The sequence below is a fragment of the Dipodomys ordii genome, unplaced genomic scaffold (genome assembly GCF_000151885.1).
Source record: "Dipodomys ordii isolate 6190 unplaced genomic scaffold, Dord_2.0 Scaffold94, whole genome shotgun sequence".
Lineage (NCBI taxonomy): Eukaryota > Metazoa > Chordata > Mammalia > Rodentia > Heteromyidae > Dipodomys > Dipodomys ordii.
In genome coordinates this window covers 486,559-511,364 of record NW_012267310.1, presented here as the reverse complement: position 1 = coordinate 511,364, position 24,806 = coordinate 486,559, and the positions used below count along the sequence as shown (strand labels likewise).

The following is a 24,806-nucleotide window of genomic DNA, read 5'->3' as shown; positions in this document are numbered from 1 at the left end:
TTCTGGCTTTTTTCTTTTTGCTTATGTGGTGCTGAGGAATCGAACCCAGGGCCTCAGGCATGCAAGGCAAGAGCTCTACCACTGAGCCACCTTCCCAGCCCAGGACACATTCTTATCTGGAAATGCTCACATCATCCAGGGTTTGTGAAAGTATAGCACCAGGAGTGATGAGGGCAGAAGATAAAACACCTATTTGTGCATGGCTTTGAAGTCCGACCCCCTGTCTTCATCAAATCAATGCCCCTGATGCAGAGCTCTGTCCCCCTATGCTTAGACTGTGTCTCCTCCTTTCTGCTTGTCTGTCTGCTGTTTGTCTGCTGGTCTATTTGCTTACTTGCTTACTCACACAATAGAGCTCTCCTGACTTCTCTTACCATTGCGACTGGCCCAGTAAATTTTATTCTGCGATCAAAGTCAAAGTCCCTAAGTGAAGAATCCCTACTTTTAGAGGGAAGCTTCCATAAACCTTCACCTGCATCCGTGGACCGGGAGAGCTGAGTCAAGGGTAGTAGATCACTATGTGATTTCTGACAGCTGCATATGAATCAACAATGATTCTCCCCCCAACTTAAAAAATAATAATAATTTGAAAAGTCTTACACACTTAAAACACCAAGAGACACAAACTGGGAATCCTCTAGAAGAGGATCATCAGGGTAGTGAGTAGCCCGGCGAAATGATAGAAGGGATCAAGGCACTACTTGAAAAGCTGTCAGAAGGAAGAGGATGCAGTCCACTCCACAGGGAGAAGATGCAAGGGAAGTATTTGGTCTGCACATCTGGAAAGGCATTCTTGACACCTCTGCATTAGAGCAAAGAGTCTGCCAGCCATGCATTTCAGATGGGGGCAAGACAAGGATAAAAGAGGAACAATGGTTCCCCTAAACAGAAAACAGAAATATAGCATTTTGCAATTTTCTTCTCAGAGGGATGGGGGGGGGTGGCGGGATTGGAAGGTGCAGGGGGTTGCTTTAGGTGTGCAAATTGCTGGAGATAATAAGATGTGGGGCTGTGTGTGCCAACTTCAGGGAAGGCGCTCGTTAGCTGGGTAAATGCTAGTTCTTTACTCAGCAGGGTTTTTGCTGCGAGGAGGATATTATTCAAGACAGAATTCACCCAAGTCTTACATGTCTCACGCAGTCAGCTGCCCCAGACAGAGCTGAGAAGAATTTGGGAAGATTACAGGGAAGACAACAGCCAAGACCTGGCAGAGGGTTTTCAAATGGGCAGCTTAGCCCTGTGAAAGGTTGTGCCAGTTGCTGGAGTAATTTCAGATGAACAGGCACATTAGGAAAATGACCACTATTACATATTACAAGATTACAAAGAACACGTGTCCTTGTAGCAAATCATACAAAAAAAATCAGTACCGAGACAATGAGAATTTTTTCCCCAGCTCTCATCTGTGAGTTCTCAAGCTGCCCTGATTTCCTTGGAACCTGTTTTTTATTTTATTTTATTGTAAAGATGCTACACAGAGGGGTGACAGTTATGAGTAAGGCAATGAGTACATTGCTTGTCGAGCATTGTTACCCTTCCCTAGTTGTTGTCCCATTACCCCTTCTCTCTCCTACCTCCCATACTCTAACTACTCAGAAACTTCTTGATTTCTAGCAGATTCTAGAACTAAGGAAGGAATTTCTTTTGGTGGTACTGAGGTTTGAACCCAGGGCTTGTACTTGGGAATCAAGCAGTACAGCACCTATTTTCCACTTTTTGTTGTTGTTAGTTAGGAAAGGCTCTCATTTCCTGTCCGGATATACACATGAACCATTATCTCCCTACTTTTAAGCTTCTGGTAGTTGTTGGACTCACATGCATGTACGACCACATCCAGCTTTTCTTTTTTTGACTGAGATAGCCTTGAACTTCAATCCTCCCATTCCCAGCCTCTTCCCATTGTCAGTCCACCAAGTAGCCAGGATTACAGTGTGAGCCACTATGGCCAAGCTAGGATTTCATTTACTGTATAAGCACTTTCTACTGTCATTATCACTAAAACACAAAGTGAACTTGTGGCAAAACAAACCATCAAGAAAGCAGAGAACAATGTCACAGTTAGCTTTTCTGTGATGAAAATATTTAACATCTCCTCTAAGGAGGAAAATGGAAATGAATAGAAATGACCAGTTGAGAAGGGAAACCAGTGGGAAGCAGGAGGGAAAAAGAGAGTGAGAGGGAGAAAGTGATTGAAAGGACATTTGAAGATATCATATATGAAATATCATAATGAAATCCACTTAAAACTTGCAAGATGGAGATAAGGAAATGGAGGAGGGAGATAATGAAGAAGAATAGAGGAGATGAAGATGATCAGAGTATATTACTGAAATTATAGTGTTATCACAATAAAACTCTTCATATTGTAAAAAAAAAAGGGGGAGGGGGGAAAAGAAAGTGGTAAGAGAAATTATTTTCCAATCACATATCCGGTAAAGGATTTGCATCCTTTTGCCACTCAATAATACTTTTGCTACTCAATAATAAAAAGGCAAGCATCCAGTTAAAAACTGAGCAAAAGACCCAAATAGATAATTGGCCAAAGAAATGACACAAATGGTAAATACACATATGAGTTGACATCATCATTACCATCAGGGAAATGTCAAATCATAATGAACTATCACTAGGATGGCTGGACTACAAAAGACAATAGCAAGTGCTGAAGAGAATGTGGAGGAGTTGTAACTCTCCTGAGCTGCTGTGGGAAGACTAAATGATGGAGTGGCTATTGAAAACAGGCAATTTTTCCAGAGGTTGAACATAGATTTGCCATGAAATCATAAATATAGGTTTGCCACAAATACCCCTCCTACTATATACCCAAGGTAAATGAAAATCTATGTCGATATTTTGTATTGATTCTATTTCTCTGAAATGTGCACAAGAAGCAGCTCTATAGAGGTAGGAAGTGGATTAGTGGTTGCTTAAAGCTGGAGGTGTTGGGGAGTGTGAGGGTGGAGAGTAGTTAACTGAAGTGGTTTTTTTTTTTTGAGGGAGGGTAGCAAATGTTCTGAAATTGTGGTGGCTGCACAAACTCTGTGACTATATTAATAAAAACCACCAAGTCATACATTCTGGGTGAGTGAATTGGATGAATTGTATTTTTTAAAATGCCAGTCCTGGGGCCTGAACTCAGGGCTTTGGCACTGTCTCTGAGCTTCTTTTGCTCAAGGATAGCTTTCTACTACTTTGAGCCACAGCTCTATTTCCATTTTTTTTTCTGTGATTAATGGGAGATAAGAGTCTCACAGACTTTCCTGCCCAGGCTGGCTTTGAACCGTGATCTTCAGATCTCAGCTTCCTGAATAGCTAGGATTACAGGCATGAGCCAGTGCCTGGCTATGAATTGTATCTTTTTTATTTATTTATTTATTTATATTTATTTATTTATTTTTATTGTAAAGATACTATACAGAGTGGTTACAGTTACATGAGTGAGGTAATGAGTATACTTCCTATTGAGCATTGTTACCCCCTCCATTGTTTCCCCCCTACCACCCCAAGGTTCTTTTTTTTATTGTGATTAAGTGATTACATAATTTCCCAAATTTCACAGTATTGGGGAATAATGATGCTCATTTAAAGTCACAAGTTCATTCTAACTTTCCTGGAGCAAATTGTCTATCACAGTCTATAACATATAACGGTGTACACATGTTATACACCATACATGTGATCAGCAGCATGGGGATATTTAGTAGTGGTTGGACCAGATGAGCGGGAGTTCTTTGTTTCTTAAGTCCTGTTAGTTTTGTCATATCACCTAACATTTTGGATTTAGCATCCACTTATCAGGGAGACCATGTACCGTTTGTCTCTTTGCTCTTGGCTTACCTTGCTCAACATGATTCCTTCTAGCTCCATCCATTTCCCTGCAAATGCCATTATTTTGTCATTTCTAATGGCTGCATAATATTCCATTGTGTATAGATACCACAATTTTTGGATCCATTCATCTGTGGTGGGGCATCTGGGTTGTTTCCATATCCTGGCTATTGTGAACAGTGCTGCAATAAACATGGAGGTGCACGTGTCCTTGATGAATTGTATCTTAAAGCTGTTGCTAAAGCAAAAAGCATTGAGAGTGTGGTTCAAGGGGTGCAGGCCTGCCCAGCAAGCACAAAGCTCTAAATTCAATCCCAGTACTACCACAAAAAGAAAATTAAATAAGATGAAATTAGACAAAATAATAATACTTCCCGAAGCCCTGGGATAAGATCCAGTGCTTCCCACCCTTTGAATACAATTTAATATGTGGGAGTAAGATTGAGGGGTGTAAGAAACACAGTGAAGACCCTTTTGGGGTTCACAGTTTTTCTTAGGAAGGCAGTATGTACACTTGGAGTCCTATTTGCCTGGCACAACAGGTAGGTCGCTGATACCTTTGGGTGTGTTGACAAGGTCACAGTGAAGGTCAGGACGAGCCAGGCTCTAGGACAGGACCCAGACAGACAGGTCATCCTCGCCACTGAGGATGAAGAAGATCACAAACTGAGTCGTCTATTTGGAACCTGAGTCCTGAGGGGATTAGAATGAAGACAGAGCCGAAAAACCTTCTCCCAGAGCAGAGCAACTTTAATTGGAAGTTGAAGAGGTTGCCATGGTGACGTGAGGAGAGTCTGGAGACCGGAGGCCGCTGTTCTGGGGGTCGGGGTGGCGGGGGGCTTCAGTCGGGTTATTGTTAGGGGGCAAGGTCACAGGTAGCTCGAGGGTTCAACGAGTTGTGTGACTTTCTGCTGCTGGTCTGACTCCGGGAATCTATTGTTAGAGCAAGTCTCTGACCCCATTGGAGAGCAGCTCAGACGCCTAGCACCTGGGGATGGGGGTGGGGGGGGTGGGCTTTCATATTTAGACTAAGATTCTGGGCTGGAGCCCGGGCTGGAAAAGTTCGGGAAGATTCTCTTGGGGGGTGTGTGTGGGGGTAGCCCGTGGGCCCAGCCACGGGGCGCAATATTCCGTGGTGAGAACTCAGCAGCTTCCCATCGTGCTCATCCTTCTGAGCTTCAGTTTGGACTGTCCGCGGAGTGCAGACGGCATGTCCACTTGGTTGGAAATGGAATGGTTGCCGGCGCTCAGGGCTGTGCCACGGGGCTTGACCATGCTTGGGGGGGGTGTCAAAAATAAAACCCCCTTCAACTCGTTTGGACTTCCTAATGAGCCTCAGAAGGGGGACTAAGCCCCGAAATTCTCCGTTTCTCCAGGGTCAGACTCTGCGCGCTGCGCAAGAACGGCTGCAGGGGGCGCTCTGGCGACTCCTGCCCCCGCCCCCCGCCCCCGCCCTTCCCAGCCGCCCCCAGGGCTCGCCCTCGCGTCCCCAAGCCCCGCCCCTTTTTCTCGCGGGTCTTCAAAGGGCAGCGCGCTGGGAGCGTTAGTTAACGGCTCGCGGGGCCACCAGAGCACTCGAGACGAGCGCCGGGGGCGTCCCTCGCGTCCAGCGCCTCAGGGATCAGGTGCTGGGACTGTGCGGCGGCTCCGACGTGTAGCAGCTCCCGGCAAACGCCGTCCCATGGAGAACGGGGAGCGAACCCCCGCAGCGGAGGCGCTCGGGGCGGCGGGCGAGTCACCTCAGGGCCGTTTGCCTCCCGGGGAAGAGGGCCTGGCGGGGCCGGCGGAGCCCGAGCCCATGGCGGCCGAAGCGGCCGGGAGCGGCGAGGGCGAGGGCCGGCCCCAGCGGGCTCTGAGGGTTGTATACGTTCGCAGCGAGAGCTCCCAGGGTGGTGCGGCCGGCGGCCCGGAGGCGGGCGCCCTCAATTGCCTTCTTCGGGCGTGCGAGGCTGAGGGTGCGCACCTCACGGCCGTGTCTTTTGGGGAACTCGACTTCGGGGAGACGGCCGTGCTCGATGCCTTCTACGATGCAGGTGAGGAGGGCGGGTGTCCCGCTTCGTCCCCACCTTCCTCTGCCTTTCCTTATCCCTCTCAGAAGCCGTCCCCCCCCCCGCTCTGCCCCTCCACACCCTCTCACCCCCCCCCAACTCCTGGGTCATAGAAATTGTAGTGCCCATTTCCTGGGAAGAAAATCAGAGGCCACTACCGTTTTAGACTGCTTTATTCTTAAGGCATTTCAAATAGCCTACTAGCCAGACTGCCCAACTAGTCTGCAGAAGGGCGATTTGAGGTGAGCCGTGGTGGAAAAGTCAGAATGGACCAGGCACAGGTGGCTCACACCTGTAATCGATCCCAGCCCCTCCACAAGTCTGAGACCTGAGGATCGAAGTTGGAAACCAGCCTGGGCAAGAAAAGTTGGTGAGACTCATTATCATTATTATCTTTAAGTAATTGTGTAAGGGACGTGTCATTTCACAAAGCAGTTTATGAATACAGTGCATCGATCTGTCACCCCCTTCAACCATCTCATCCCCACAAACTCTTATCTCTAATCAACCTGCTAAAGGCAAAAAAGCCCCAAGTGACGTTGTGGCTCAAGTGGTAGGGTGCTAGCCTTCACCCGAAAAGCTCAGGGGCAGTGCCCAAGCCCTGAGTTCAAACCCCACCACGGGCACCAAAACAAAAAACAATGACGATTGCTTCACCCCTCCCCATCTCAACCGATTAAAATGTAAGTATCCTGGTGAACTCCTGTCATCCCAACTACACAGAGGACATTGATAGGACAATGGAAGCCCGAGGCCACCAGAACAAAAAACGGTGGGATTGTGCACAAAAATACGTGAAGTAAAAATGAATCATCATTAGCACAAAAAAGTCTACATGCATGGTTCAAGTGGTAGAGCTCCTGGCTAGTGAAGTGGGTGGAATAACCAAATACTATGCTGGGCGCTGGTGGCTCACGCCTGTAATCCTAGCTACTCAGGAGGCTGAGATCTGAGGATCACAGTTTAAAGCCAGCCCTGGCAGGAAAGTCCATGAGACTCTTATCTCCAATGAACCACCAGAAAAGTGGAAGTGGCATTGTGGCTCAAGTGTTAGAGCATTTGTCTTGAGCTGAAGAGCTCAGAAATAGCTCCCAGGCCCAGAGTTCAAGCCCCACTACCGACCAAACAACAACAACAGAAAACCAAAATAATAAGTCGAATAACCACATAATAAAATTAATACAGTAATACATATGTAAATACATAAATGAATGGACTAAAATAAAATGTCATAGCAAGGAGCATAGTGTAACTTAGATGATGCTGAGCCCCTTTCCCTCTCCCAGTTATCTACTTTTACTGCCTGACTTCTACCATGCTTCTTCCGGTCTTGGCTCCCTACACTGAATGAATGGATGCCTGGGCAGGGGGAGGGTGGAATGGGCGAGAGGGAATGTTTGATGTTTCCCACATGGATCCATTAGGCTGCTCACATGTGTATTGTCTGTCTAAGCGCTATATAGGGTATGCGTGTATGTATGTGTGTGTGTTACTGGGGTTTGAACTCAGGAACTTGTGATTGCTAGGCAGGTGCTCTACTATTTGAGCCATGCCCCTTGACCTCCCCCATGATCTTTTGCACACTTTGATTCCAACCACACACACACACACACACACGCACAATCAACAGTGTGATGAGATCTACCACTGTGGAGCATATAGTAATTCACAAGTATTCAGGGGTTTGAGCTTTTATTGCTAGAGTTCGATACTACATTATATGCCCACTGGAGACTGTAGGTTATTTAAAAAAAAAACACCCAAATCCAGTTTTCAAGGTACTACGTTGGGTTAACAAGAGTTTTTCCAGTTGTAGAATGGTTTGGCTGGTTTCCTCATATTCCCTTTGGTGACAAGCCTTTGGCAGTGTCATGCATTGGGTGGCATTCATTAGCAGTAAATGTGAGACAAAATTGCCTGAGAATCCTTGTACCTTATTCCCCCCCCCCTTCCCCCTGGTTGAAAGGCAATAGCGGTGCTTACCTTAAACCTAAAAGCATATAAGAAGAGACTAAAGTAGACATTTTCAAACACTGGTCATAGTTTGCTATGACAGTAAGCGAGGCTTATCACTGTTTTGCTTGCTAGGCAAGGGTTCTGCCACTGTGTGCCACCCCAGCCACTACAATACTTCCTTTACTGGAGGCGGCCCCATCTGGCTTTTTCACAGAGCCAATCCCCTGCCTCCAAGGAAGGGGGTAGGGTGGAAGGCATCTTCACACAAGTGGCAACTGGACCCCTCCAGAATACCCTCGACATTGGTGACCCAGCTGAGAATAGTCCTTAGTACCACCGCTTTTCAGAGACTCTCAGGAGCCCACTTCACCTAGAAGCACTCAGTTTGCTCAACTTCTATTCATTCTGCTCCCAATTGAAATTTAAACAAACTCTTTTTGGAACAGATCAATGTCCCTTTTGTCATCAGACACAAACAACTATGTACCCCTGCCTGTTGGTATCAATGCTGGTAAATTCACATATGATGGCTTTGCTTTTCTGAGTGTGTGCATGCTCATGTGCATGAATATTTGTGTGTGTGTGTGTGTACGCATGTGCACACTGTCATGCATAGCAAGTTTTCTCCCCCCCCCCATTTGGGGGGCTTGAATTCGGCACTGTCCCTGAGCTTTTCACTCAAGGCTAGTGCTCCACTTTGAGCCACAGCACCACTTCTAGTTTTCTGGTGGCTAATTGAAGATAGGAGTTTCATGGGGACTTTTCTGCCTGGGCTGGCTTTGCACCATGATGCTCAGACCTCAGCCTCCTAAGTAGCTATGATTGTAGGCATAAGCCACTAGCACCTGGCACATAGCAAGTGTTCACCTGCCACTGGGGTCCCTTTCCATCCAGCACATCACTGCTTACTATGAATCCACATTGCCTTGTATCTTGGCTGTACCATGAACCCCCTTTTAATTAAACTTGCCCTGGTCTTGAATTAGTCATTTCTCAATACCCCTTATAGTTATTTTTAGACACTTGGGAAACAATAGATGTAATACATGAGCTTCTGGAATAAACTGATCTCCCCACCCTCTCCTGGCTTCCTAATCTCCACTCTCAGGGTTGCTTTTGGTTTGGGCATTCTCACCAAAAAGATAGAAATCTGTAACTTGGCTGTTTGTAAAATCTATAAATACGCTGTAGTATCATGTAGGCATCATATTTCTTTAAAAAATTTTTTTGTCAGGGTGATGTACAGAGGGGCTACAGTTTAGTGAGTACATTTCTTATCGAACTTGTTACATTTCAGTTAGTTAACATACAGTAAAATAAGATAGCTCTTTAGTTGGACTAACCACATTTGAAGTGCTCAGGAGGCCCAGCTAGCTCCTATGTGGAGGGTTTTCCTCATTGCAGAAGGTCTCATTGATCACAAAGGGCTGGTGTGGGACCCACCTCCACGTGCTTGGGAAAATCACTGACAAGGCACTTCCTGCTTCTGTTCTCCTGCTCTCATAGCACACCAAGGTTGGATTCCAGTGCTTCTTCCACTCACTTTGTGCTGTTTTATGTGGTCCTGTGGGTGACAGGTTGTGAATCTGATGTGTTAACAGTACTGGGGTTGATCAGGTGAGCTGTGAGAAGCTCATTCGACCTACACAAGAACAAGTGGACACAATTAGGAAATAAAGCATCTCATGGGTCTCAAGGGGCATGCCACTTCTATTGGCTCTTACTTTTAAAGTTGTGGGCAGAATGTACATGACAAAATTTACTATTATAACACCTCTCCCCTTTTTCCCCCCATTACTGGAGCTCACTTAGCTTGCTTGCTTGCTTGCTTGCAGCTGACATTTTACTAGGTAAACTATGACTCCAGCTTGACTTTTTTTTCAGTGCCTACAATCACTTTTATGTTAATATAATCTAAACACATAGCATTTAGGAAATACCAAGAAAAATTTATGTACCAGAGTTGATGCTATTGCATTTGGGTAAATCTGGCAAGTTCTTGGCTACTAGCATAGCCCAGGAAATACCACTGAGGAAATCGAATATATTGGAATAAATATGCCATTTGTATCACAGTTTGATAGCTCTCAGCATTAACCTGAAGTTGTCAGTATTTGGTACTGGATGTAAAATTTCATCGGTTACTCTGCAACTATTAAGACTCCTTATACATCTTATATCTAAATTTTTAAGCAGACAATCATCTCATAGGTCCAAATCTTCTGGAATAGTCTGCAGTGCTAACCTTGCAAACAAAATATCAGTCTCCATACCATTAAAACAGAGTTGGATAACAGGTACAAATGCGTCTTTAACAGCTCTTTTAAGTCTTTTACTTCTTCCTGTGACTTCAGCTTATAGAATCAGGTGAAAAAGTCACTTCGATCTGCATATCTTGGTGCAGCAGACAACATGCAACACACGACTATCAGCACCAAATATGTAAGACCTAAATGTAAACATTTTTGCTCCAACATTTTAAGTTGCCGATGGTAGAAAATGAACGACATTGTCTCCAGCACCAGCACTGCCCAGTCATTCCCCCACCCCCCAACTGCCACTGCTGCCATCCTGGGCATGATCCACTGAGGCAGGAGGGAGCAGGGGTTGCCTGGCTCAGCCCTGGGTCCAACCCCATTCCTGAATCTGCTACTACTGCTTTCCAACTTGACTTTTTGTTGATTTGGAGATGGAGTGTGGCAAATTTTGTGGCTTTTTTTTTCTTTCTGGGATAACTTCAAACTAATCCTCCAGATCTCAGCCTCCTGAGGAGCTAGGATTGCAAACAAAAGCCACTGGCACCTGGTTTTTTTTTTCTTTGAGATAGGGTCTTAGTTTGTAGTTCAAGTTGGCCTTGAACTGGTAGTCTTCTTATATCATCCCTACCCATTTTAGCCATTTGGAAGTGTGCCTTTTGGTGATATTTATCCAAATTTTATGCAGCTATCACCAATATCTATCTCCAGAACTTTTATTAAAAGTTTTAAAGCCAGGTACTCACCCCTGTAATCCTAGTTGCTCAGAAGGCTGAGACCTGAGGATTGTGGTTCAGAGCCAACCCAGGCAGGAAAATCTGTGAGATTCTTATTTCCAGAAAACTCGAACTGGAGCAAGGACTCAAATGGTAGAACACTAGCCTTGAGCAAAAAAGCTTAGTGAGGGCTGGGAAGGTAGGTCAGTGATAGAGTGCTTGCCTTGAATGCATGAGGCCCTGGGTTCAACTCCTCAGCACCACATAAGCAGAAAAAGCCGGAAGTGGTGCTGTGGCTCAAGTGCTAGAGCGCTCACCTTGAGCTGAAGAGCTGAGGGACAGTGCCCAGGCCCAGAGTTCAAACCACACAACTGACAAAAAGAAAAAACAGCTCAGTGACAGCACCTAGGCCCTGAGTTCCAGCTCCACGACTGACAAAAGAAGTTTTAAATATTTATTTTATGTGTGTATGTATGTATGTATTTATGTTTGTTTATTTATTGTTGCCAAATCTGGGGCTTGAACTCAGATTTTGTGGTTAATTGTGGTTAATTGGAGATAAGAGTCTCATGAACTTTTCTGCCTGGGCTGGCTTTGAATGGTGATCCTCAGGTCTCAGCCTCTTGATTAGCTAGGATTATAGATATAAGACACTGGTGGCTGGCTTATTTGTTTATTATTTGCTAGTACTAGGATTTGAATTCAGGGACTCAAGCTTGTTCTGATTGTTTTCTTGGCTCTACTTTTTGCTAGTTATTTTGGAGATGGAGTTTCTGGGGTTTTCTTCCCAGGCTGGCTTCAAACTATGAATCTGTTAGATCTGAGTCTGCTAAGTAGCTAGGATTACAGATGTTAGCCACTAGTACCTAGAATTTGTTTTCATTTTTTAATTTTTAAATTATTTTTGGCAGTGCTAGAGTTTGAACTCAGGGACTTACACTTGCTAGGCTGGTACAATACTGTTGAGGTACAGCTCCAGCCCTTTTTCCTACCTGTTAATTTTAGGATAGCGTCTCAGTTCTTACTGTTTTTTAATTGTTTTTTTGGCACTAAATATTGAACGTGGGCTTCAAGTTTTCTAGTCAAGCACTCTACCACTTGAGCCATACCCTCAACCCTTTTTTTTGCTTTACTTATTTGGGGGTAGGATTTTGTGTTTTGGCCAAGTTATTGATCTTTCTGTTTATGTTGGATGTGTAGCTGAGTTGACAGGCATGTGCTATCATGCTCAGCTATTAGTTGAGATGAGATCTTGCTAATTTTTTTTCTCAGACTACCTTTGAACTGTGATCCTCTAGATTGCCACGTTGTGATTATGGAGAATTACAAGTGTGAACAAACGTGCCTGGCCTCAAGATAAATTTTATTTTTAGAATACTGGGGTCTACAGTAAAATAGAGATTCCCCCATAGCTTCCTACCCCCCAGGAGCTTCAGAATTCCCTATCAGAATAGTATGCTTATTACAATCAGTTACCCTACCCATACATTGATATGCCATAATCACCCTACATTATTACTTTACATTAGTATGTGCTCTTGGTGTTGAACATTCTCCATGTTTGAAACATTGTTGGAAAACATATCTACTATTATGGTATCATGTAGAGTATAGAAAATCCTTTGTGTGCTGCAAATCCCACTATATGGACTTTATCATTCCAAATCCAAACTGTCCCATTAAACAGTAAGTGTTGCTGGGTGAAGGTGGGTCACACCTGTAATCCTAACTAATCAGGAGGCTGAGATCTGAGGATTACTTCCAAAGCCAGCCTGGGCAGGAAAGTTCATAAGACTCTTATCTCCAGTAAACCACTCAGAAAACTGGAAGTGGCGCTGTAGCTCAAGTGGTAGAGCACTAGCCTTGAGCTGAAGAGCTGAGGGATAGTGCCCAGGCCCAGAGTTCAAGCACCACGACTGACAAAAAAAAACAACAAAAAACCAGGAAGTGTCCACTTTTCCTTCTCCATCAGGCACTGGTAAGCACTATTCTGCTTTTGACTATTGTGAATGATGCTGCTTCAAACGTGAGTTACAAATACCTGGGCTTTTTTTCGGGGGGAAATAGGGGTATATACCCATAAGTGGAATTGCTAGATTGTATGAAAATTAGGTGTTTTTGTTTTGTTTTGTTTTTTTTGGTTGGTCACAGGGCTTGAACTCTGGGCCTGGGTGCTGTCCCTCAGCTCTTTAGCTAAAGGCTTTACCCCTTGAGCCATAGCACCACTTCTGGTTTCTGAGTGGTTTATTGGAGATAACAGTCTCATGGACTTTCCTGCCTGGGCTGGCTTTGAACTGTGAGCCTCAGATCTCAGCCTCCCTAGTAGCTAGGATTCCAGGCGTGAGCCACCAGTGCCAGGTGTGTTTAATTTTTTTGTACCAATCCTGGGGCTTGAATTTAGTCCATGGGTGATCTCCCTGAGCTCTTTTGCTCAAGGCTAACACTATACCACTTGAACTACAACTTCACTTCTGGCTTTTTAATGATTACTTGGAGATAACAGTTTCAGACTTTCCTGCCTAGGATGGCTTTGAAACATGATCCTCAGATCTCAACCTCCTGAGTAGCTAGGATTATACTCACGAGCCACCAGCTCCTGGCTGTGTTTAATTTTTTGAGGAATATTCCATTTGCTTGTTCAGCGGAATTGGTGGCTGTTTCTGTGTGTGTTTGGCTCCTAGAAAGACTAGATTTTTTTTCTAGGGCTGAGACCAGGACGTGAACTCAGTACCTGTGGCTGCTCATTGGCACTCTACCAACCTAACCACACCTCCAACCCCAAGACCAGAATTTTTAAAAAATTACATTTGGCATCTATCGCTCATAGCCAAAAGTTGTCCAAAGGACAATTGCCTAGTGTCAATTGCCTGGTAACTGCCAGTATTTGGAGCACAAAACATGCCCTTTTTCTTAGGAGAAACACCTTCTTCTGGACATGCCTTGACCCCTTTGGTTTGATCACCCATCCCTTTACTTTAACACAATTCCTAGCTATGACTTAAACCAATGCATTGTATATAGTTGGACTGAATTTTGCAATTGAACTAATGGCCTAGGTCCTGTCTCTTGAGTTTTGTGTTCAAGGCTAGTGCTCTACCACTTAAGCCACACCTCCACTTCTACCTTTTCTTAGTCCTTAATTGGAGATAAGAGTCTTACAGATTTTCTTGCCTGACTTCAAACTATGATCCTAATATCTCAGCCTCCTGAGTAGCTAGGATTACAGGTATGAACCACGAGCGCTCAGTATTGTTCTTGCTTTAACTGCTATTGGAAAGCCTTTATGCCAGACCTGAGTAGAGCCAAAGCAGGGGTTCTTTCTGGAGGTGGTGAGGTCAACAAAAGAAGGAAATTGTGTCACCACGCAAAAACCTTATCTACTTAGCACCAAGTTTCTCTAGCAACTTCTGTTGCCTTCAGAAATGTCAATTGGAGGCTATTGGGCTTCATCACTGTTTTCTGCCCTTTCCCGCCACTCCTTTGTCTTCTTCCATTTGCTTCCTTTTATGAACTGCCATAGCAGTCACCATGGCCATGGAGTTGGCATCTATGTTGCCGTTTTTTTCTTTTTTTATTATTTTTTCTTTTTTCTTTTTGGGTCCGGTCGTGGGGCCTGAACTCTGGGCCTGGGCGCTGTCCCTCAGCTCTTCAGCTCAAGGCTAGCGTTCTACCACTTGAGCCACAGCGCCACTTCCGGCTTTTTTTTTCTGCTTATGTGGTGCTGAGGAATCAAACCCAGGGCCTCATGCATGCAAGGCAAGCGCTCTATCACTGAGCCACCTTCCCAGCCCATGTTGCCGGTTTTTTCTGTGTGTGTGTGTGTGTTTTTAAATAACTTCACCATGAAATACTTGTTTTAATTTGGGTAGGTAATAAGAGTCCAGCAAACAATCATGTGGACAAAATATCTAACTTGCTTAGCTGCAATGTTATTTTTGACTCTGAGCATATGTCTGTAGGGAGCACATTTCCTCATTTGAGGTATAAATGATCTCAGTTGAATTCTAAAATGTGTCTGCAACATCTGCATTTGTCCTTTCATTAGTAATAACTTCTAAAAGATGGATGTGAATCTGACAGTCTCCTGGGCAAAATCTCATGGTTACTTAAGAATAGCTTTGGGGGGCTGGGAAGGTGGCTCAGTGGTAGAGCGCTTGCCTTGCATGCATGAGGCCCTGGGTTCGATTCCTCAGTACCACATAAGCAGAAAAAAAAGCCAGAAGTGGCACTGTGGCTCAAGTGGTAGAGCGCTAGCCTTGAGGTGAAGAGCTGAGGGACAGTGCCCAGGCCCAGATTTCAGGCCCACAACCGGACCCCCCCGCAAAAAAAGAATAGCTTTTGGGGCTGGGAATGTGGCCTAGTGGTAGAGTGCTTGTCTAACATGCATAAAGCCCTAAGTTCCATTCCTCAGTACCACATAAACAGAAAAAGCTGGAAGTGGTGCTGTGGCTCAAGTAGTAGCATGCTAACCTTGAGCAAATGAAGCTCAGGGACAGTGCTCAGGCCCTGAGTTCAAGCCCCAGGACTTGCAAAAAAAAAAAAGAATAGCTTTTGGCAAGACATTGACACTATTGTTTTATTTTTCTTTGCGTTCTCATCTTTTAATGACACATCCTGGAATACTTGAGAAGAAATTCTGATGGTATCTGCTATTTGCTTCAAAATAATTAGAAAGGGCTGGTGTACATGGCAGTGCGGCAGTGGCTGCTCAGGAGATGATAATCATCAAGGTAGAGAGCATAGGAGTTTCATTATACTATCTATCTGTTTTATGTATATTTGTAGTTCTCTATAATAAGTTAAAAAACACCAGGCACCAGTGGCTCATGCTTGTAATCCTAGCTACTCAGGAGGCTGTGATCTGAGGTTTGTGGTTCGAAGCCAGCCTGGGGAGAAAAGTTCCCATGAGGCTCATCTCCAGTTAACCACACAAAAAAACGAAAGTGGAGCTGTAGCTCAAAGTGGTAGAGCACTAGCCTTGAGCAAAAGAGCTCAGGGACAGCACCTAGGCCCTGAGTTCAAGCCCCATAACTGACAAAAACCCACCTCTACCCCTCTTGAGATCCCTTTACTACTACTAACCCTTCCAGATTCATCTCTTTCGCTATTCCAATCATGAAATTAACACTTACACCTCATTTTACTTCTAGCCCCTTGCACTTGCTTTCTTCTCTTCCTACTTCATTCTTCCCTTCTTGTTCTATCCTTCCATCCTCACTCTGATTTGCCTCCCTAACTTAAAGATCCTCTGATCACAAACAGCATTACTACTCAAGTGTCAGTGGCTCACACTGATAATTCTAGTTACTCGAGGCTCAGCTCTAAGGATCACAGTTTGAAGTTCGCCTGGGCAGACAAATCCATGAGACCCTTATTTCCAGGTAATCAGAAAAAAGCCAGAACTGGAGGTGTAACTCAGGTTTGGGAGACAGGTTGCATTATTCTTTCAGGAAAGGAATTATATCTCATTCACACTTCTATCCTTGGTATGCAGGACAATAATTGTTGTATAGCTGGCAATCCATATATAAGATCATAAAAAGCCCGTCCTAGTGCTTAGTAACACTTGGCCTTCTGTCTCCCAATATGTGCATACAGGGCCAGTAGTGCTTGGTGTTGATGTGGCTTCATTCTGTTGCCTTGTTTCCTTGTGCCCACATACTTCTCTCCTTCATTATCTTTCCTTGGTATTCTCATGGACTCTCTGTCTCAGAAGTGCACGTGTAAATTTGCACACACATCCCTGCGTCTATGTACTGTCTGATGGGGAAGTTCCCATCCATTTGTGAATACTATATTTTGAAATGGCATCCAGGCATATGTCAACATGCTTGCTTTTGATACAGTAAGTTGCTCTTCTGATTTGAGTAGGTCTCTACTACAGAGTATAAGTTCAGGGGCATTTTTTAGTGTCAAGTTGAGAATGAACATATGTTTATTGTAGTAGCTTGAAATAGGAAAAAAAGAATAAAATCTCCACAGACAGGGTGCATAAAAAATTGTGCCTATTTACTATACAGTGAGATTCTGTGCAAAAGTGAAAGTGTAGAAATTAGACCTAGGCATACAAATTGTGTTGCATAAAAAAATCAAAGAATATAAAGTTCAAAGATATGCAAAAGTAAATGATAGCTATACTGCTTAAGAGTTTGTGCCTGTACATATTTATACATATTATCTCAGACTGTTTAGGCTGCTATGACAGAAAACCAGAGTCTAGGTGGCCTATAAACAGCAAAAATATATTGTCACAGATCTGGAGGTATTGATAGGTATCAACAGATCAGTGATGAGGGCCCACTTCCTAGTTCATAGATGAGGCCTTTTCCCTGTGTCTCATATGAAGTAAGGCCTCTCTGAGGCCTCTTTCATAAGGACATGAATTCCATTCACAAGGGTTAGCCTTCATGGCCTCATCATCTTCCAATGGTACTACACCTAAATACTATCACTTTGGAGGTTAGATTTCAAACCATGAATTTTAAGGGGACACAAAAATTTAGTTTATAATGTAAACATATGTGCAAGGAAATGATTAATACAATGAAGGGGATAATTTTCTCTAGACAAGAGGGAGGGATATATGGGCCTTCAACAATGCAGGTAAGGGGCTTGGAAGGTGGCTCAGTGGTAGAGTGCTTGCCTCAGGTGCATGAGGCCTTGGGTTCGATTCCTCAGCCCCACATAAGCAGAAAAAGCTGGAAGTGGTGCTGTGGCTCTAGAGCTAGGGTGCTAGCATTGAGCTGAAGAGTGCGCAGGCCCAGAGTCCAGCCCCCACGACAGATAAATAAGAAATAAAAAAAAGAGAATGAATCTGTGATATTTGCCTTAAAAACAAACAAACAATGCAGGTAAGGCTCTAAGAATTTGACTCACATGGTACATAGGTTTCATATAATTAGACTTTATACTTCGTATATGAGGTAGATGTCTTCTTTGGACATGTGATATATTTCATAAGAAGAATAACATAGGAAACAAATCTATTGGTAATTTTTAGATGAGATTATCCTCACCAATTCAAAAGAGGAGGGGCTTTTTGTTGTTTTCTTTGTTTGTTTGATTGGTTTTTTCTTTCTTTTTTTTTTTTTTGGTTGGTCATAGGGCCTGAGCTCTGGGCTGGAACACTGTCCCTCAGCTCTTCAGCTCAAGGCTAGCGCTCTACCACTTGAGCCACAGCACCACTTCCAGCTTTTTCTGCATATGGGGTGCTGAGGAGTTGAACCCAGGGCCTCATGCATGCAAAGCACGCACTCTACCACTGAGCCACCTTCCCAGCCCTGTTTTATTTCTTTTTAATTCTTACTGCTTTTTTCCTATACTTCATGGGGGCAACCTTAAATCATTCCTCATTTCTATTTGGCATAAAATGGGAGGTATAAATACAAATCACTGTATCTCTTCCTTGGTAATCAGGAGCAAGTAGATTAAATAAACAGATTGTCTCTTCCCCTACTCTATTCTCTCCTTGTGCATTTCAGATGTTGCTGTGGTGGACATGAGTGACATCTCCAGACAGCCTTCCCTTTTCTACCATCTTGGAGTCCGAGAAAGCTTTGACATGGCCAATAACGTGATTCTGTACTATGACACTGATGCCGACACTGCTATGTCACTGAAGGTAAAGGGCAGTGTTCAACTTTCCCTGAATATTTCATTTTGGAAAAATTGAATTATATGTTAAGCTTAACTGTAACTGTAATACAGGGACTTTGGCGAACAGTAGTTAGGAATTTCTTGGGCAGTTTCTTCCTTTACACCACAACTTTTAGCTGTCACTGATGACTTCCTTGAGGTGTTGTGCTTTTGTAGGTAACCTGAACTAGGGACCAGAAGGCAAAAATTGTGTTTCTGTTAATGCAAACATACTACTCTGAATCCCTTCATGGAAATTCCATCCAAACCTACACATTATAGAAATCAGTTCTCTCGGGCTGGGAAGGTGGCTCAGTGGTAGAGCGCTTGCCTTGCATGCCTGAGGCCCTGAGTTTGATTCCTCAGCACCACATAAGAAAAAAGAAAAAAGCCGGAAGTGGCGCTGTGGCTCAAGTGGTAGAGTGCTAGCCTTGAGCTGAAGAGCTGAGGGACAGCACCCAGGCCCAGAGTTCAGGCCCCACGACCGGACCCCCCAAAAAAAAAAAAGAAATCAGTTCTCAACTCAAATAATGATATTATTATCATTTATCAAATGATCAGTTACCAAAATGACTAGACCTTTTTTACATAGACAAATAGTATTTATTTTCCTCTAGTAAGAAAGCAAAACAAAATTAAAAATTTATCTTCTTGTGCAATTGAGTAATCACTAAGAGTTTCTAGAAGGCTTAATATAAGCCTTTTCAAATAGCACAGTGCTTTCAAGCATGTTTATATTTATAAAGTATAAATGGGTAATATGTTATTTCAAATTTCACTTAATACTAATATTGTTGAATATCTTAGTATTCAGGAAATCCTGGTCTGTGTATATCATTTTAGGAATAATAGATTGGTTTGTTTATAGTAGTGTTTTTCAACTTTGACTGTGTGTGTGTGTGTGTGTGTGTGTGTGTGTGTGTGTGTGTGTATGCACATCCATGCACACAGTACTAAGGCTTGAATTCAAGGTCTTGCACTCTTGCTAGACCTCTACCTCTATTTTTTTTGTTGGATAATTGGAGATAAGAGTCTCGATAATGGGTCTTCCTAGGTTGGCTTCAAACCATGGTCTTCAGATCTCAGCCTCCTGAGTACTTAGGATTATAACCATGAGCTACTGACACTTGGCCCTTGGTTGCCATTTTTTTGTCAGTTGTGGGGCTTGAACTCTGGGCCTGCGCGCTGTCCCTGAGCTCTTCAGCTCAAGGTTAGCACTCTATAACTTGAGCAACAACGCCATTTCCAGCTTTCTGAGTGGTAACTGGAGATAAGAGTTTCATGGATTTTCCTGCCCAGGCTGGCTTTGAACCATGAGCCTCAGATCTCAGCCTCCTGAGTAGCTAGGATTACAGGTGTGAGCCGCCGGCGCCCGGCTTTGACTGCTTTTTAAAAGTAACTCAAAGGGCTTGTAAATATCTGAAAACTCAGGCTGCATCTAGACCAATTACAGAACAATTTCTGGGGTCAGGGCCCAGTCATGGGAATTTTTTAGCTTCCCAAATGTGCAAGCAGAGGTGAGAATCAGTGGTTTAGAGAGTCTGCCTTCCAAGACATCAACTGCCTTAGGACTAGAAATCACTCTATATAATAGTACAATTTTATGCCAGAGTTGGATGTTTGTGTTTTTTGAGGTTTAATATTAACTAGATTTTTCTGTAGTGATTTGACATTATTTCCTGCTTCAGATACAATTTACATGGATATGTGCTCTGTAATTATAACTTACTTCTATATTTAATTAGTCCTTCAGGACAGTGAACAAAGAAACTGTTTTGTTAGTATACTTTACACTGTCATTTCCAAGAGACTATAAACCAATTTAAATTACTTTATATATTTAAGTAGTGACTTCCTTTACTATTTTTTTACGAAGGAAATTGTGCTTGAAATCAAATTTGGGAAATATGAAATTAAAAGCCTACATTTAAATGAGAAGCAGAAAATTCGAATGCATTTTCTCTATTCAATATATATTTTTCTCAACTATGCTTTAGTCAAACTTTCTACAAAGTTCTATGACCCAGAAGAGGTTTTTCAATTTTATGGTATCAGGGACTGGAAGGCTTTAATTTTCAATGCTACAAATATTTCCTAAAATGGGAGTGGCTAGTCAAGTTAGAACTAACACCAAAAGCAGCAGTCTGCAGCTTATCAGAAAATAGAAATGTCAGCATACATAAAACATATTTTACAGGGAAGCTATCTAATTATATTTTCTTTTTAAAAAATATTGTTTTTCAGGGAAAACATGATATAGTCAGTGGCTGCATAACCATCATGTCAAGTTACCTGACTAAAATTGTCATTGTACTTGGAACATGCCTAAATCGTTTTAGTGGGGTGTCAGGATGCTGACAAGTACAAGGCTCACTGGTGTGGCCTACAGCCTCCACACTGATTCATTCAAGAAATGATTCCAAATACAAGCATCTTAACCCAGTGCTGCCCAGGAGCTTTCTTACTGTCATTGACATTCTTCTTTGAGAAGGATAGAGACAGAGCATTTAACAATTGACATTGAATCTCAGAATATCTTTTGGGCAAACATTTCTTATAAACTGAAATGTTCTCCAGTAGATCTAAAGCTAATCAAACGAAGGTGGGTTTTACAGAAGTTCATTCTATTTAGCTTTCAGAAAGGGGTTTAAATGATTCATTCTTGCTCTAAGGTGGCACTAGATGGGGGAGGGAATGCTGACCCATTTTTATGGGAATTAACATTTTAAAAATATGTTGATTTCACTTAGCATCATCTTATATGGTCATATGTACATAGCTATTGAGCTGTTCTGCTTATCTTCCAAGATTATCTGAGACATACACTAAATTATAACAAATAAGGGACACCGTGAGACCTATGTTTCTTTGGGTCTGGCTTACTTCATGTAATAGGATTTTTTCTGTCTTTCCATTTCCTTTACAAATGGGGTGGTGTCATTCCTTCTGATGGAAGCATAGAATTCCATTATATACCAAATGAACTCTAAGACATGGATACAAAAGGTTTTTCTTTGTTGTTGTTGTTGTTGTTTTTAATGTGCTATGTAATTTTTTGTTTCTTTTGTATGTTCTTCCCCCTATGGTATATCCTCTGTTATTACTGTATTGATTTTGGTACCCTGGTATTGTATATGTTTATTTGAATTAGTGAAGGGAAGGGGAACAACAGAATGATGAAACAAAGGACAAGGGGCAAACCAATGCAACAGCAATATTCATAAGACAATATGTTGGAAATGATCTGTACAACTTGGGGGTGTTGGGGGGAGGGAAAGGAGGAGAAAATTGAGGGAAGGGGTAACAAGGTTGACAAGAAATATACTCATTACTTATATAACTGAAGCCCCTCTTTACATCACCTTGACAATATAAATAAATAAATTTTAAAAATATGTTGAATGTTTCCTTTCTCTTTTTCAGGATATGGTATCTCAGAAAAACATAGTAAGTATTGCATTTTTAACTTTTAGTCTTGTAAGTTAGTATGATACTTGCCTGGAAGAAAATCACACAGATTGCTGAGTGAATTTTAATCATGCCTGCTGCTTGTATTTGTAAGAAGGATAGGTAGAAACTACATGTCCTTTAATCCACAATCTAGCTCAGGCCCCATTTGACCACTAAGAAGTGTATGTGAGGGATAGAGGGCAAGCTCAGACAACTATATTGTCTTTTTTCTGTGCCAGAGGATGGCACCCAGAGTCTTGTATGCTAAGCTGGCATTTTACCACTGAGCTACATTGCTAACCCTAAGTGTTTGTTCATTATTCACTAAGACTGTGAACCATCAGTATTTCCTGCTGAGCTAGGTTTGTGTTCCCATGGACTACCAGATCTTTTTGCTGGCGCCACTATCCTACCATATTTGCCTACCAGAATTTTCTTGATAATGGAAGAACATGAACTTGTATCCTAGTTAATATGGGGGCTAATCCTGAAACTCTTTGTCACAAGCTAAAGAGAAGTGAAATGGAATTCCAGTTCCTTCTGTTCCTTCTTATTCCTTTCTTATATATTGGAGTCTCTTCATGTGGCTTAAAAATCCTAGTTGTGTAGCCGGGCGCTGGTGGCTCAAGCCTATAATCCTAGCTACTCAGGAGGCTGAGATCTGAGGATCATGGTTCAAAGCCAGCCTGGGCAGGAATGACCATGAGACTCTTGTCTCCAGTGAACCACCAGAAAACCAAAAGTGGTGCTGTAGCTCAAGCGGTAGAGTGCTCGCCTTGAGCTGAAGAGCTGAGGGACAGTGCCCAAGCCCAGAGTTCAAGCCCCATTACCGACAAAAAAAAATCCTAGTTGTGTAGTTTTATCATCATGCTGATTTGAATAATATAATGCAATCAACACCCTAGGACATCTACATTGATTATGCCCTTAGACACTATGTCAAAGTTATTTTGTGTTTTTGAATACACCCCAAGCTGCTAGCCACCATCACCAGACCTATGGCACTGTGATTTGATTAACCATGACCTAGACTCAGGGCAAGCCCTTACTTAACCTTTGGGCCTTAGCTTCTTTCCCATTGAATCTTCTAGAAAGGAAGCATTCCTACTACTTCTTGTATTCCATTTGTGGTCCTAAAGTTCAGGCAATAAAGGATCCAGGAGGAGAAATTCTCAACAGGGCAGCCAATCTCGGACAGTAGGGGCTTCATATGATTTTACACTTTTGCCCAAGTCACATCCCCACTGCTCCCTACAGTTGAGGGGCTCAGGACTCCCGTTTTGCTTCTCACCTGAGGTGAAAGCCTTGACCCTCTTCCCCCACCAGAAGATGACATTCTAGAAACAGCAGTTGGTATAGATCATGTGATTACCATTGGAGCACAGATTAACAAGGGGTTGATGAACTATAACATGGGGGGGGATGGTAAGGCAGGGATGGTAAGGGGAGACAAAGGAAGAGGCAACAAAGTGCTATATTACACTAAGTAGTGAATTCTATTTTAATTCATTATATATTCGCCCTTCTGGAACATTCTCCCTCCTAAACACCCAGGATGTCCTCTAACATTCATAATATTCCTAAACATACCTCGGCATCATTCTTCCTGGGTGTTTTGTTTGTTCGTTTGTTTGTTGAGAATGAATTTATTCTACATGATTTGGCAACTGCAGTCTCTGCTATACTTGGCACTGCATTAGAATTCAGTGCCCAGGATTGGTTATCATGTTTGACAAGATATGATAGTATTAGAGCATTCTGAAGAATTAAGAACAGGACCTTAGGTGATGTGAAAGATAGAAAATAGCACCAACTAGGAAAGGCTCAAAGAAAATAAACCTAGGAAGGTATTTTAATGATCATCCTCCAATATTATGTTCTTTCGAGAAGTAAGGAGACAGTTACTTTTTCTACACCAGATGGGATGGCAGTAGGGCAAACAAAAATAGTTTGCATCAGCAGAATGGACAGCTTGCAGCTAATAGTGATTAAACATTAAAACAGAATGTCAAAGTAAATCAGTTAACTTTTAAGGAGAGTTTACTCAGTTGTCTCCTATATGTGAATTGAACTAAACCTGAAATTGGAGGCCTAGATTGAATGAACCCAGAGAATCTGATGGAATTGTTGATTTTGTAATCATTGGAGAGATTAAAAACACACATACATGTGCACATGTACATGAGCAAAACAGTGATAATTAGTGAACTCTTAATATTTTGCAAGCTGGGCCTGCTACAGATAAATGTCACACCCTGAACTTGTAGCCATATGTTTGAGGTGATTTGTGAATATGTAAAAACCCAAGGTGCTCTGAGGTCTGTCTGCAGGGAGTCTTTTTGCTAGAGCTGGAATTGTGCCTGATGATGTATTGAAGTTAGCTTCATTCAATATGGGGTGGGCATGTTTATCTCCATTTCTAGGAGCAGTTGCTTAATGGAGATGTAAAGGATGAGAAGTGAACCTTTGGACTTCAGACTGGGCCACTCACAGCCATTCTGGCTTCCTTTGTGTTTTCAGGGCTCTTCATATGAATAGAACCATATGAAATGAAGTCTCTTTTGTCTTCTTTATTTAGCATAATGTTTTTGAAATTCATCCAAGCAGTAGTTTTGTTTTGTTGTATGGCATTCTACTGTGTGTGTGTGTGTGTGTGTGTGTGTGTGTGTGTGTGTGTGTGTGCGTGTATTTATGTATATATCCCACTTTTTATTTATCCATTTCCCAGTGACGGACATTAAGGATGTTTCTACTTTTCGCTACTATGAATAATATTTCTATGAACATTGAAGTACAAGGCTTTGTGTAGACATTTTTATTCCTCTTGGAATAGAATTGCTGGGTTATATGGTAAATATGATTTCAAGTTCTTAAGAAACTGCCCAAATGTTTTCACAATGGCTATAGTATTTTACATT

At 42.7% G+C, this 24,806-nt stretch overlaps 1 protein-coding gene and 1 pseudogene across 1 annotated transcript in view; one reads left to right on the top strand and one right to left on the bottom strand.

Annotated features, from left to right (window-relative positions):
* The first annotated feature begins 5,509 nt into the window (after positions 1-5,509).
* Map3k15 (mitogen-activated protein kinase kinase kinase 15) overlaps positions 5,510-24,806 on the top strand; it is a 108,192-nt gene continuing 88,895 nt past the window's right edge. The window contains exons 1-3 of the mRNA XM_013026501.1: positions 5,510-5,861; positions 18,285-18,424; positions 21,862-21,885. Of these exons, the coding sequence (XP_012881955.1) occupies positions 5,510-5,861; positions 18,285-18,424; positions 21,862-21,885 (516 nt within the window). The remainder of the gene's footprint in view (positions 5,862-18,284; positions 18,425-21,861; positions 21,886-24,806) is intronic.
* On the bottom strand, positions 9,737-10,342 carry LOC105993248 (annotated as a pseudogene).